At 43.0% G+C, this 15,102-nt stretch overlaps 1 protein-coding gene across 1 annotated transcript; it reads left to right on the top strand.

Moving 5' to 3' along the window:
- Positions 1–4,476: 4,476 nt before the first annotated feature.
- Positions 4,477–15,102, top strand: PDCL (phosducin-like). Its single transcript, XM_011965486.1, has 4 exons — positions 4,477–4,663; positions 6,396–6,572; positions 10,243–10,424; positions 12,811–15,102. Exons 2-4 carry the CDS (start codon positions 6,401–6,403, stop codon positions 13,360–13,362), a joined length of 906 nt encoding a protein of 301 aa, XP_011820876.1. The 5' UTR covers positions 4,477–4,663; positions 6,396–6,400; the 3' UTR covers positions 13,363–15,102.

Raw genomic sequence — 15,102 nt, 5'->3', positions numbered from 1 at the left:
TTTTTAAAGAGGGAGTCTCGCTCTATTACCCAGGCTGGAGTGGCACAATCTCAGCTAACTGCAACCTCCACCTCCTGGGTTCAAGCAATTTTCTTGCCTCAGCCTTCCGAGTAGCTGGGATTACAGGTGCATGCCACCATAACCATGGCTGGCTAATTTTTATATTTTTAGTAGAGACAGGGTTTCACCATGTTGGCCAGGCTGGTCTCAAACTCCTGACCTCAGGTGATCTGCCTGCTTCAGCCTCCCAAAGTGCTGGGTTTATAGGTGTGAGCCACTGCACCAGCCAAGATACCACTTTTAAAATTTCAAAAAAAATTGAGAGAGACAGAGAGAATCTGACTATTATATAAGGAAGTGGTTCTTATCTTTACTGGTTTTCTCTTCATTAACACAAAAAAAGGTTTTTAGGCTGGGCATGGTGTGGCTCACGCCTGTAATCCCAGCACTTTGTGGTCAGGGGTTTGACACCAGCCTGACCAACATAGTGAAACCCCATCTCTACTAAAAATACAAAAATTAGCTGGGCGTGGTGGCGCGTTGTCTGTAATCAGGAGCGCATGCTACTCAGGAGGCTGAGGCAGTGCCATACACACACCATACACACACCACCACCACCACCACCACCAGAGAAGGAAAGTTAGAGTGAGAGAGAAAGAGAAACAAGGGAGGGGAAAGGACAAGAGGAGAGGGAGCAGAAAAGGGAGAAGGGAAGATAAAGGAAGGGAGAAGGAAGGGAAGGAAAAGAAAAGTAAAAGAATTAAGGAAATGAAGAAAAAGAAAGAAAAGACAACACAGATGGACAAGTTGTTTATCTCAAGCAGTCCTCAAGTGGTTTGCTGTCATTCAAAATCATCTCTGGACCTTTAATTCTTATATAAAAAAATAAGGCACCAGGCTGGAGTGCAGTGGCACGATCTTGGCTCATTGCAACCTCTGCCTGCTGGACAAATTTGTTCTAAATTTACAAAAATATTGGTGGAAAAAATTTAACATGAGAAACTCAATGTAAGACCAAATCTTGTTTTACCTCTGTTATGATTTGGAAAAACTGTAAGAGTAGAGCAAGCCTTGGAACTCATGCTTCAAGGAATTTAATCATTTATTTTATCTATCTATCTATCTATCTATCTATCTATCTATCTATCTATCTATCTATCTATCTATCTATCTATCTATTTTTTTGTGTGAAGACAGAGTCTCACTCTGTCTCCCAGGCTGGAGTGCAGTGGCACGATCTCAGCTCACTGCAACCTCCTTCTCCTGGGTTTAGGTGATTCTCCTGCCTCAGCCTCCCAAGTAGCTGGGATTACAGGCATGCTCCACTCTGCCCAGCTAATTTTTGTATCTTTAGTAGAGATGGGGTTTCACCATGTCAGCCAGGCTGGTCTTGAACTCCTGGCCTAAAATGATCTGCCCACCTCAGCCCCAAATGGTGGGATTACAGGCATAGGCCATCGTGCCTGGCCTATTAATCATTTATATATGAATTTCATTCAGTTACTTCAAAATTTTAAATATGTTTAAAAGTAGTCTATAAATCTGGTTGGATTAAGGTTTTCCCTCGCTTAAAGATAAATGCTTTAGCCGTCATAAAACAGCTCATGGGTTGTTTTCCCCACTAGGGAATACCTTTAATATACTCTACTGATAAACAGCCCAACAAAAACCTTACAGTAGCGGTAAAATGCCTTTAAAACTATAAATTACATATGGCATATGGTACTCTCATTAAACAGAAACTTCATTATCCACATCATTCCACATTTCTTTTTTTTTTTTTTTTTTTTTCTTTTTGAGATGGAGTCTCACTGGCGCCAGGCTGGAGTGCAGTGGCACGATCTCGGCTCATTGCAACCTCTGCCTGCTGGGTTCAAGTGATTCTCCTGCCTTAGCCTCCCAGGTAGCTGGGATTACAGGCATGCGCCACCACGCGCAGCTAATTTTTGTATTTTTAGTAGCGATGGGGTTTCACCATGTTGGCCAGGATGGTCTCGATCTCTTGACCTCGTGATCTGCCCACCTCGGCCTCCCAAAGTGCTGGTATTACAGGCGTGAGCCACCACGCCCGGCCCATTCCATGTTTCTAACAGGAAAAATGAGTGGTCCTGTTGAATATTATTAGATAGCTAACTCATGTACACAGACATATTCCTGACAGATGCAAGCTACATTCCTAACAAAGACATCACTATATCTATACAACCAGGAGACTGAATATATTAAACGGTCTGAATTTGAGACCAACCTGGGCAACATAGCAAGACCCCATCTCTACTTTTTTTTTTTTAAAAAAGGTTGAATATGGCCGGATGCAGTGGCTCACGCCTGTAATCCCAGCACTTTGGGAGGCCAAGGCGGGTGGATCACTAGGACAGGAGATCGAGACCATCCTGGCTAACACGGTGAAACCCTGTCCATCTCTACTAAAAAATATAAAAATTAGCCGGGCATGGTGGCAGGCACCTGTAACCTGCGAGGCAGAGGTTGCAGTGAGCTGAGATTGTGCCACTACACTCCAACCTTGGCAACAGAGCAAGACTCTGTCTTAAATAAATAAATAATCCAGTGTCGGGCAGTTCTTTATAGCAGTATGAAAACGGACTTATTAATACAATATTCTTGAATGGGTGTGTGTTTGTGTGTGCTATTTTTTTACTCCTCTGAGGGCCTCAACAAACAGCCTCTCCGAAAAACAGGCAGGTACGGAAATTTGCAGACAATGTCAGGTGGTCCTAGAACCACAAATTAAGAGCCCTATTTTAAACAGTGTATCTTTCTAGAATATTTTCTATGATCCAATTTACCCAAAGCTTTCTATGAGCAACTTCACGGTTGTGTATTGGATACTTCAACAAGGACTCAGAATTTGAAATCATTTTAGGTTTTAACAAAGTTGCAAAAACAGACAACAAGGTATGCCTGAGGAAAAAGAAAAAAAAGTTGCAAAATACCATAGTATGACCTTACTCTGGAAAAAGAAAACAAAGTTGAAAAAATAGGATAGTGTTTCCCTAGATTCTTTATCTAATAGAATCTCCAAAAGTTAACATCATACATAGTATAATTATTGAAACTATTGACACAAATACTACTAATACGAATTAATAGACTTTACTCAAATTTTGTCAGTTGTCCCATTCATGTCCTTTTTTTCTTTTTTGAGACGAAGTCTCACTCTTGTCCCCCAGGCTGGAGTGCAGTGGTGTGATCTTTGCTCACTGCAACCTCCGCCTTCCGGGTTCAAGCGATTCTCCTGCTTCAGCTTCCCAGTAGCTGGGATTACAAGTGTGCGCCACCACACCTGAGAAATTTTTGTATTTTTAGTAAAGACGGGGTTTCGCCATGTTGGCCAGGCTGGTCTCGAACTCCTGACCTCAGGTGATCCACCCGCCTTGGACTCCCAAAGTGCTGGGATTACAGGAGTGAATCACCGCTCCCGGCCCCATGTCGTTTTTCTATACCAGGAGCCAATTCCGGATTTCACATTACGTTCCTGCTCTGGCACCCAGGCTGGCATCCAAGTCCTGGGTGGAGCGATCCTCCCGCCTTAGCTTCCTGCTTAGCTGGGACTACAGGCGCGCGCCACCACTCCTGGCTGCTGTTGCTTTAAAATGGTGAAACCCCGTCTCTACTAAAAATACAAAAAATTAGCCGGGTGTGGTGGTGGGCGCCTGTAATCCCAGCTACTCTGGAGGCTGAGCCAGGATAATCCCTTGAACCCGGGAGGCGGAAGTTGCAGTGAGCCGAGATCGCGGCACTGCACTCCAGCTTGGGCAACAAGAGCGAAACTCAGTCCAAAAAAAAAAAAAAAAAGAAATTATTTTAATCTACGCCCTGTACTTGAGGGATTTGTGTTCTCGGGCAAATTACCAAACGTCTCTGAGTCACTTTTCCGTCAAATAGACGTGATGCGGTGAAGAACCAATAAAATTTGGAATGGCTTCGGAAACTTCGAAGGGAAGTGAATACATTTTTCTTTTCTTTTTTCTTTTTCTTTTTTTTTTTCTTTTCTTTTTTTTTTTTGAGACAGTCTCGCTCTGTCGCCCAGGCTGGAGTGCAGTGGCGCGATCTCGGCCCACTTCAACTTCCGCCTTCTGGGTTTAAGCGATTCTTCTGCCTCAACCTGCCGAGTAGCTTGGACTGCAGGCGTCAGCCACCACGCCTGGCTAATTATTGTATTTTTAGTAGAGACGGGGTTTCACCGCGTTGGCCAGGCTGGTCTTGAACTCCCGACTTTAAGTGATCCGCCCGCCTCGGCCTCCTAAAGTGTTGGCATTACAGGCGTGAGTCCCCGCGCCCGGCCTGTGAATACATTTTTCTTATTGTTTGACGCTGGGCCATACAATTCACTTTTTCGTTGTCCAGATTAAAACCAAAACAAAGCAATTAGGAGCGCGTTGTTGTCGAGGTGTTTTGTTCCAAGGTAGGACCCGTAGCTTCTCCGCCGTCCCGCAGCTTGGAGTAGCGGCTTCTGATTGGACAATGCGCGTCCGCCACGACGCAGGAAAGCCGCCTCATTGGTCCGCGCAGTCGGGCTCCGGCGGCTTGTCTCTTTAGCGCTCAGGGCGCTGACCCACTGCTCTTCCTCTTAAGTGAGTGCTCCATTTCTTCCGACGCCCGGAGCTGCTGGCCCAAAGGGATCCGGAGCGAGCTAGGCCGGGTAACTGCATTGGGGTCCGCTGGGAAGCAGCAGCGGCCGTGGACTACGGGAGGGAGTGGGGTTGGCGAGCTTGGGTAAAATTCCCTCTTCTTCGCGCTGTCTCGACTCCCAAGGTCTCCGCCTCTTCCTCGTCCCCTTTCGTCTTCTGGCTCCACCTCCCTCGGCCTCTTCCAGGTTTCCCCCAAAAGCTCCACACACCCCTCCGCTTCCCTTCCGGGGGCCCCGCCTCCTCTGCTCTTGTCTCCACGGGGCCCGCCCTCGTCTCTTCCCCGCAGCGGTCCCTCCCTCAGGAGCGCAACTCCTTCTTTCCTCTCCGCCGCCGGTGTGCCCCTCGCTTGGCCCATTCCTGGTACCTCCTTGTCCCTTAAGTTTGGTGTTGTCCCTTCCTGGCACCTCCACCTCTCTCTCCATGATCCCTGTCTCCTTTGCATCTGACTGCTGTAGTCCTCCGATTCTCCCGTTGACCCAGGCTGCTGGTTTAGCAAATTGTGCAGCGGCATTGTGCTGGGCGTTGGGGATGGAGACAGTGACTAGAGGTCCCTACTTTCAAGAACTACTTGCCCCGTGGGAGAGAGTCACTTTGTAAATGGGGTATGATAGGCCTGGTGATAAGTCTTTAAGGCAGCATAATATAGGACTGCTTAGGGGAAGGAGTACTAGAAGGGTTCCTCCCCGCCAGCCGCGTTCTTGCTGAATTCTCAAGCAGGCCTCTGGGGGCTAAGCTGCATCTTTTCATCAGAATGCCCTTGGCTGCTTCTGATGCAGAAGCCTGGTCCTTTATTATTTTAGTTTTTATTTTTGAGACAGAGTCTCGCTCTGTCTCCCATGCTGGAGTGCAGTGGTGTGATCTTGGCTCACTGCAACCTCCGCCTCCCAGGTTTACGGGATTCTCCTGCCTCAGCCTTCCCAGTAGCTGGGATTACAGACGCCCCCCACCACATCTGGCTTTTTTTTTTTTTTTTTTTTTTTACCAGTAGAGACAATTTCACCATGTTAGCCAGGCTGGTCTCGAATTCCTGGTCTCAAGTGATCCTCCCGCCTTGGCCTCCCTAAGTGCTGGGATTACCAGCGCGATCCAGGCCATCATGGTCCTTTAAACCCTTGGGAGTTATTAAAATTTTTGTATGGGCTCTTCTTTTAACCTGTCAGAATAGGTAGGGTTTCAGAGACCATCCATCCAAGCCCTCAGGGTGTTGTCTGAGAGGTTGAAGGCTGCAGTGACAGAGAGTGATTGCCTAGACAAATAGTGACTCAGCATTTGTACTCTTGGTGCCTCTTTTTGAAGTTTTTCCTGAGGATAGTTACCCACTTTTTCAATTAGGCAGCAGTCTTAGCTGGTGGGAAAACTAAAAGCACAGATAAAACCACTACTCAGTAGATTCCTCCAAGCCAGTGCAGGTGACTTGCACACTTACTCAGACGAGAGTAATTTATACCTCAGGCTTTTGGAGTCAGGAATCTCTGGGGTCTGGTCCCAGCTCCACCATTCGCTGTTAAGCTTGGTGAAGATACTTCCTTTATCTGAGCTTCAGTTTCACCTTCTGTTAAACAGGATGATAAACCCTAACACACAGGGTAATGGTAGGGATTTGTTAAGATTCTGGTTATGAAAATAATCACTTTTAGTGTGCTGTAAATTGCAGTATCTCAGCACAGGCGAGCCCCCTATGCTTCAGATTCATGTCTGTCTAGCTCAAATCAGCAAAGAACCTGATATGCTTTCTTTTTTCAGGCACCATGACCACCCTTGATGATAAGTTGCTGGGGGAGAAACTGCAGTACTACTACAGCAGCAGTGAGGATGAGGACAGTGACCACGAGGACAAGGATCCAGGCAGAGGTGCCCCGGCCAGCAGTTCTGTTCCTGCAGAGGCTGAGCTGGCAGGCGAAGGCATCTCAGTTAACACAGGTACTGAGAAACGCTGGGCTCTGGGAACAGGCTTAAAAAAATGTACATTAAATACATATTAATTAGAAGTCTCCTGATCATTTTTAACTCTGGTCCCACTTTCAGAGATAACCTAGTCTTTTCATTATGTGTGCTTCTAGGCTTTTAGTGCACAATACAAATGTATCTGCATAGCAGCATGGTAATGAACACAGACTGGCCTGGATTTGAATCCTGCATCTCATATTAATAGTTTGATATCTCATAAATCACAAGTATGAGTATATGGGTAGTACAAATTCCTAAAAATGACATATTTACACTTGTACCTTTTAATATTGTCAAATTGCTATCAGTTGAGGTGGCAGTAATTTATAGTTTAATCAGCAATCTGTGTTTCTCCATATACTTGTCCTGCCACTGTGTCATGAAACTCATTGATCTTTGCTATTGTAGTAATTCATTGTAGGTTTATTTCTGCCCCCGCCACCTTTTTTTTTTTTTTTGAGACGAAGTCTTGCTCTGTCGCCCAGGCTGGAGTGCAGTGGCATGATCTCAGCTCACTGCAAGCTCCGCCTCCCGGGTTTACGCCATTCTCCTGCCTCAGCCTCCCGAGTAGCTGGGACTACAGGCGCCCGCCACCTCGCCCGGCTAGTTTTTTGTATATTTTAGTAGAGACGGGGTTTCACCGTGTTAGCCAGGATGGTCTCGATCTCCTGACCTCGTGATCCGCCTGTCTCGGCCTCCCAAAGTGCTGGGATTACAGGCTTGAGCCACCGGGCCCGGCTTTTTTTTTTTTTTTTAAAGGCAAGTTCTCACCTTGTTGTTCAGGCTGGAGTGCCTTGGTGCCATAATGGCTCACTGCAGCCTGAACCTCCTGGGCTCAAATGATCCTTCTGCCTCAGCTTCCATGAGGTTCCTTTCTTAAAAAGCTGGGACCACATGTAGCTGGGACCACAGGCGCTTGCCACCGTGCCCAGCTAATTTATTTATTTATTTTTTGTAGAGATGGGGCCTCACTTTGTTGCCCAGGCTGGCCTCACACTGCTGGCCTCAAACAATCATCCTGTCTCAGCCTCCCATAGTCATGAACCAATGCACCGGGCCCATATGTCTTTTTAAGAGGGAACTTAAACTTCTTTTCATAATTTTAAGAGATTTTTATATCCTTTGCTCATTTAAAAAATTATATGATTAGTCTTTTTTTCTTGGGGAGCTATAAAGGAAATTAATCTGTGATATGAGTTGTAAATATTTCAGTTGCTTGTTGTCTTTTGACTTTATGTTCTTTTCCTGAATGAAACATTTTATTTTTATGTACTTAAAAGTATTTTATAGTTTTCTAATTTTGCTTTTTACTTAAAAGGCTTTTCTTCACCCTACTTTATAAAGGGCCTCACTTTGCTGTATAGAAAGGTTCTCCTGGCTGGACACAGTGGCTCACGCCTGTAATCCTAGCACTTCGGGAGATTGAGGCGGGTGGATTGCCTGAGCTCACGAGTTCAAGACCAGCCTGGGCAACACAGTGAAACCCTGTCTCTACTAAAATACAAAAAATTAGCTGGGTGTGGCGGCATGCACCTGTAGGGCCAGCTACTCAGGAGGCTGAGGTGGGAGAATTGCTTGAACCCTGGAGGCAGAGGTTGCAGTGAGCCAAGATCATGCCACTGTACTCCAGCCTGGGCAACAGAGTAAGACTCTCTCCAAAAAAAAAAAAAAAAAAAAAGTTCTTCTATACTTTTCATTAGTATTTTTGTAATTTCATTTTTTACACTTAAGTATTGATTTATGTGGAATTCACTTTGATGCAGGGTGCAGTAGGGCTCCAGTTTAATTTTTTTTAGATTGCTACTCAGTTGTTTCAGTACCGCTTAGTGAATAAGCCATCTTTATTTTCTTGAGATGTCACTTTTATTATGTACTGAATTTATCTGTTTATGTTGAGTCTTTAGCTGTACTATGTAGTCTCTTCCATTGATTGGTCTTTTACTGGGCTGTGTCATACTGTTTTTATTGTAATGTTATATTTTAGTATCTGGTAAGGCTAGACCCTCTTCAATTAACTTTTGCTTTATTTTTTCCAAAGGAAATTTAGGAGCTGGACACATATATGTGTTCATGTATTTTCATTGGGAATACATTAAATATATAGATTTATTTAGGGATAATTGGCACTTTTGTGATGTTGAGTATGTCTGTTCAGGAACATGGTATTGCGTTTCCATTTATTCAAATCTTTCAAGTATTTTTTGGGAGCATTTGAAAGTTGTCTTCATATAGATTTATTTTTTTCTGTGGTAACAAAAGACTCCAAAGCTTTAGTGGCTTATGACAACAAAGGTTTATATCTCATTCATGTTACGTGCAGCCTATAGGTCAATGGCAGCTCTGCTTATACTTCATATGTTCTTTCATCCAGGAGCTAGGCTGAAGAAGTAACAGCCTCCATTTGGCTGTGTTCCTGTATTTGGGACACACCGTTTTCATGGTGAAGCATAGAGAGCAAGAGAGGAGCTGTTGGAAACATGGAATGACTCATGCACGTCATACTTTTTGTTTTGCTCAGACATGGCATACTTCATGTTTGCTTACAATCCTGTTGGCCAGCAAGTCACATAGTCAAGCCCAGCATCAATGGGCTGGGGATATATGTACTCATCCCACAGGAGGTACCATAAGTCACATAGCAAGGGGCAAGGACATATAAGTCCTTCAGCAGCACAGGGCGTGGTGGGGGTTAAGGGTAGCTTGAATAACAGAACAGTAATACTACCTGCCACAATCTTGTTATAAAAAATTCAGAGGCCAGGTGCGGTGGCTCACACCTGTCATCCCAGCACTTTGGGAGGCCGAGACGGGTGGATCACCTGAGGTCAGGAGTTGGAGACCATCCTGGCCAACATGGTGAAACCCCGTCTGTACTAAAAATACAAATATTAGCTGGGCATGGTGGCGCATGCCTGTAGTCCCAGCTACTCGGGAAACTGAGGCACGGGGATCGCTTGAACCCAGGAGGCGTAGGTTGCAGTGAGCCGAGATCACGCCATTGCACTCCAGCCGGGGCGACAGAGTGAGACTCCATCTCAAAAAAAAAAAAAAAAAAAAAAAATTCAGATAATATAGAAGTACAGAAAAAAAATGTAAAAGATGTCTGTCACCAGCCCCTTAGATCGTACTACCTGGAGACAACCACTGTTCACAGTTTACAGATCCTGCAAGCTCTTTTTCTATGAACGTACAAGTGTATACACAAACATGTATGCATGTCTATGTACATAAATTATGTACATACCTACAGTTCTTTTTTTATAGAAACTAGAGGATTATACTATGATATTCTTCATTTTGCTTTTGTAATAACCTGATATATTTGGAATATCTTTAATGGCAGGAAACATAGAGCTGCTTTATTCTAAGAGTTGCTTTATTTTCCTTTGAGTAGGTAGATCATAATTTTTAAAACTCATCTCCTAATGTTGGGCATTAGCTTGGTCCTTGTTGCAGACTGTTGCAGGGCACATCATTGTGTAATAGCCACTCTGCCCTGTGGCAGAGTGCACAGAGTCCCTATGATAATTGTGCAATAGATGAAGCAAACTTCAGGCAGATGTGAACTCCTACCTACAGATGTGAGCTGGTCCATAATTCCTTGCCCATTCTCCTTGGTCACATCCGTGTTCACCCTACTCAGGCCCAAAAGGTGTGATCAATGACTGGCGCCGCTTCAAGCAGTTGGAGACAGAGCAGAAGGAGGAGCAGTGTCGGGAGATGGAAAGGCTGATCAAGAAGCTGTCAATGACTTGCAGGTCCCATCTGGATGAAGAGGAGGAGCAACAGAAACAGAAAGACCTCCAGGAGAAGATCAGTGGGAAGGTAATTAGCAGTACCCAGGCTTTTCTTAGAGGCTGCTGTGGCTGCTAGAGCTGGGTGAGTGATTCAAGAGGTGGAGGATGCTTGATTTGACCTCCAAGAAGTTGTGCAGTGCAGGAGAAATCATAGAGCCCTGTCAAAACTCAAACACACCCGGTTTTGAATCTCAGTTCTGCTACTAGTGACTGTGGGAAAGTCTCTTCCCTTCTGAATCTAGTGTTTCAATGGTTAAATGATGTCAGTATCCTCCCCGTACAGGGCTATGTGGTTAATATGCCCATCACAGTGTCTGACCCATTGAAAGTGCTCAGTAAATTTTAGTTTCCCTTCTTTTATTGAGGTTTTATCTTGGGCCAGAAATAACCCTCTGAGGGTGGTGGTATTATCTCCTTCTTACAGATAATAGAAGCAATGCTTAGAGGGCATTAGAGGCTTGTTCAGGGCAATGCAACTGGTAAATTCTAGTAGGAGCTAGGGTTCTAACCCAAATATTCCTGTTTTTTCCATGATGTTGCTGTTTCATCTGAAGCCTATTCATGAGAATTTATTCTAAGGAGGCATTATAATAAGCAAACAGACACTCTGAAAGATATTTGGAAGTAGGTCCCTGATTTTTTTTTTTTTTTTTTTTTTTTTTAATAGAGACAGGGTCTCTGTTGCCCAGGCTGGTCTAAGAACTACTGAGCTCAAGTGACCCTCCCACCGTATCCTCCCAAAATGCTAAGATTACAGGCGTGAGCCGTGGTGTCCGGCCCCTGATGGCCTCTTATCCTATCAGTATTAAAAGGGATTCACTGTTTCCCTGGATGCCCTCTGACTGTGGATGAATGTCTGTGAGTGCCTGAGATCATTTAGTTATGGCCCAAAGCTAAAATACCATACAGGATCAGGGAGCAGATAAGAGGATTAAGCTGGGAATCATTCACCTTGACCAGGAGGCTGATTTTAGGACATGACACTTAGCCAAAGACTTCAGTAGGTCAGAAGAAGCCACTGTGATAGACCGAGTTGAAGTGGAGGGCTATGAGATGGGAGGAACATTGGCAATAAGTAAAATAGTGAACTCAGAATGTTGCTGGTTATGATACAGTAACAACATGTGTTCTGATCTAGTGTGGTCTCTTAATCTCTGCAACATTAGGCAGAGTTAGGATTTATGAGAGGAGCGGGGATGTCTTGTTGCACCGGGGCAGAGGGAAGATGCTTTCGTAGCTTGAGCTGTCTCTCAGGCATTGTGCGTTCTGCTCACAGCTGCTTCCTGATACCGAGGTGAGAGGCCAGAATGAGGCAACATCATATCATCACATGAATCAGTCTTGAGAGAGGCTGTTCCTGTCCTGCTGATTTATCTACAGTAGAACAGAACTGGAAACTGTCTGGCAGAATTAGGGAAGTGGTTAAGCAAAGTGACACATTATATATGATTTCATAAAAATATTTGGAAACATGAGGAAATACTTATAATCATGCTAAGTCTCGAAAGCAGGTTATAGCTTAATTGGTACACCCACAGCTGCTGCTATAAAAGCAAAACTATTTTAGTATGACTGGTAATAAAAAGAATTTTTAGAGTCCATATGACTGTGTGTGTGTGTTTGGGGATGATGTAGGGCAGGGGTTTTGAGAGTTCTTTCTAAAATTCTGTAATGTCTTGTTATCTTTCCAAAAAAAAAAAAAAAAACATGGTAGATAAAATATTGTCAAGACTGACAAAAAGTAAAAAGCTCATGAAGTGAGATTATATGATGCACCTATTTGGACTGAAAGGCAATGTGATATTGTAGTTAAAAACATGGGTTTTAAAAATCTAGTTCGAGTCCTGGTCTTATACTTACTGGGTCAACTTGTTCAAATAATGTCAAGTTTTGGAACCTTGTTTATAAAGTGGGGCTATTAAAAGCCCCTTCCCGATGGAGTTATGGAATTCAGTGAGATATAATGCATGTAGAATACTTAGCATGGTGCCTCATATATTATCAGCATGTAGTACATGTTAACTGTTTTATTGTTTTATGCTTTTCTGGAGCAGGGTATCCCACTGTCGCCCAGGTTGGAGTGCAGTGGTGTGATCTTGGCTCACTGCAGCCTCCGCCTCCCAGGTTCAAGTGATTCTTGTGCCTCAGCCTCCCGAGTAGCTGGGACCACAGGTGCACACCACCATGCCCAGCTAACTTTTTTTATTTTTTATTTTTTTATTATTATTTTTTGAGGAGAGATGGGATTTTGCCATGTTAGCCAGGCTGGTCTTGAACTCCTGACCTCAAGTGATCCACCCGTCTCCCAAAGTGCTAGGATTACATGCGTGAGCCACCACACCTGGCCCATATTAACTGTTGGATCACGAGTGTTCAGTTTTCATATTTATGCTCACTTGCTGGTCCTGCTGCAGATGACTCTGAAGGAGTTTGCCATGATGAATGAGGACCAAGACGATGAGGAGTTTCTGCAGCAGTACCGGAAGCAGCGAATGGAAGAGATGCGGCAGCAGCTTCACAAGGGGCCCCAATTCAAGCAGGTTTTTGAGATCTCCAGTGGAGAAGGGTTTTTAGACATGATTGATAAAGAACAGAAAAGCATTGTCATCATGGTTCATATTTATGAGGATGGCATTCCAGGGACCGAAGCCATGAATGGTTGCATGATCTGCCTTGCCGCAGAGTACCCAGCTGTCAAGTTCTGCAGGGTGAAGAGCTCAGTTATTGGTGCCAGCAGTCGGTTCACCAGGAATGCCCTTCCTGCCCTGCTGATCTATAAGGGGGGTGAATTGATCGGCAATTTTGTTCGTGTTACTGACCAGCTGGGGGATGATTTCTTTGCTGTGGACCTTGAAGCTTTTCTCCAGGAATTTGGATTACTCCCAGAAAAGGAAGTCTTGGTGCTCACATCTGTGCGTAACTCTGCCACCTGTCACAGTGAGGATAGTGACCTAGAAATAGATTGAACTGATAATCTAGTTGCATAGATTTCTCATTGTTTGGGTTGGAATACATATGTCATTGTTTATTTTTGTTCCTTCTTTGTCTTCTGGCTTTTCAGCTGTTCTTTGTAGTCCCTTTTATTATGTGTAACATCAAGAAATTCTTAGATTAAATCAGAATGCTGAATAACCTTGTAGCCAGCAATAAGGTGACTTACAATTGTATAAACAGGAAGCCAGGCTTTTGAACTGTTTACTTAAGATTCTCTGGCAAGACATCTCTGTTATTGTTTCCAGTCAATATTTACAAAGCATCCTAAAAACAATGTCTTGGAAATTGTCTTCAGATGATCTCAGAGGTTTCTGCCAAGTCCGAGAGTATAATTCTGTAGGTAGTGTGTGTTATTTGCAGTGTAAATAATGCATTTTCTTAATCAAATGATTGTAAATTATATTTACTTGTAATCAGTTCCATAGCTCTAGACGGTGGTTAGATTTTTTTTTTTCCCCCCACTGGGGTCTTGTTTAAAGGTGTGAGTCACCGCACCCGGTCCTGAGGGGTGGCCTCTGCTGCTGGATTTGATGTCTTCCTCCAGCATTACTAAGTCTGGAACAGCAGGAAGGGTCGATGCTTACTGACTTGGTGATGTTGGAAGACGAGTAGTTTATGGATTTAAACATTAGAGCTGGAGTGGGGCTGGAAGTCTTTGTAAAGGAGGATCTTTCGGTAAGATGCCCCGCTTGTCTTTGTCTCTTTTTTGTTTAACAAGGTAACTTTTTGTTTAACCTAGATTTTTTTTTTAAACTTTTTTTTTTTTTTTTTTGCATATTGGAAAAATAATTCATATTCAGTAGAGGAAAATTGACCAAAACAGAAGCAAAAATAAGAAAATTAAAATACCCTACTAGCTACTACCTAGAATAAAACACTATTCATATTTTGGTCTATTTCCTGCCAAGGTGTTTTCTGTGTATATGTGGATATTTTGTTTGTTTTTAAACAAAACGATGGGATCATTCTGAACATACTGTTTTATAGTATGGTCAGCTAATAATATATCAGACCTTTTTTCATATTATCAAATATTCTGCAACTTTTTTTTAATGTCTATTAATATTCCGTCATATAGATGTGATATAATTTGCTTGATGGTTGTCTCTTAAAAAGATAGCAAACACTTTTTTTAAATCACAAAAGTAATGGATGTTCATTGTAGAAAATATAATAAACACTGTTAAGACTTAAAAGCCATATAATTCCACCAACCAAAATTAATCCCTGTTGTCATATTTGTAGTCATTTTTATAGCCTTTTTTTCTATGTATTTATGATAACTATCATTTGAGTTTTTTTCCTTTTGCTTTTTTACTTTAAAAATACATGTTCTAGGGTCAGGGGAAATGTAATCTGGAATTAAATATTAGCCTTAAAATTCACAATTTTGATTTTCCTGGATTTTCAGGAATTGACTAACTAAAAGAGTCTTGAAAGTATTTGCTGTATTTAATCAACAAACAGAGTGCATTTTTTTTTTTTTTTGACTAAGAAAGCTCATTGTAGTACAAAGGGTGGAATGTGGAATGTATAGAAAATTATTAGAAACAGGGAACTATTAGTCTAGCTTATTTCCTTTCAGTCTTTTTTTCAATATTTTAAAAAACATTGAGTACTTATTGAATTTAGTTCTATGCTCTTCCTTATTTAGTATTGTTTCATAAATACTTTGATGTTTCAAAAATTCTAAATAAATAATTTTCAGTGGC

Source organism: Mandrillus leucophaeus, unplaced genomic scaffold (genome assembly GCF_000951045.1).
Source record: "Mandrillus leucophaeus isolate KB7577 unplaced genomic scaffold, Mleu.le_1.0 Scaffold729, whole genome shotgun sequence".
NCBI classification, from domain to species: domain Eukaryota; kingdom Metazoa; phylum Chordata; class Mammalia; order Primates; family Cercopithecidae; genus Mandrillus; species Mandrillus leucophaeus.
This window is presented reverse-complemented; position numbering and strand designations above follow the sequence as displayed.

Bases quoted from the DNA above. Each gene is read 5' to 3' on its own strand.
- PDCL (XM_011965486.1), top strand. From the start codon at position 6,401: ATGACCACCCTTGATGATAAGTTGCTGGGGGAGAAACTGCAGTACTAC. The intron at 6,573-10,242 runs GTACTGAGAAAC...CACCCTACTCAG, and splicing joins AGGCATCTCAGTTAACACAG to GCCCAAAAGGTGTGATCAAT. The intron at 10,425-12,810 runs GTAATTAGCAGT...GTCCTGCTGCAG, and splicing joins AGGAGAAGATCAGTGGGAAG to ATGACTCTGAAGGAGTTTGC.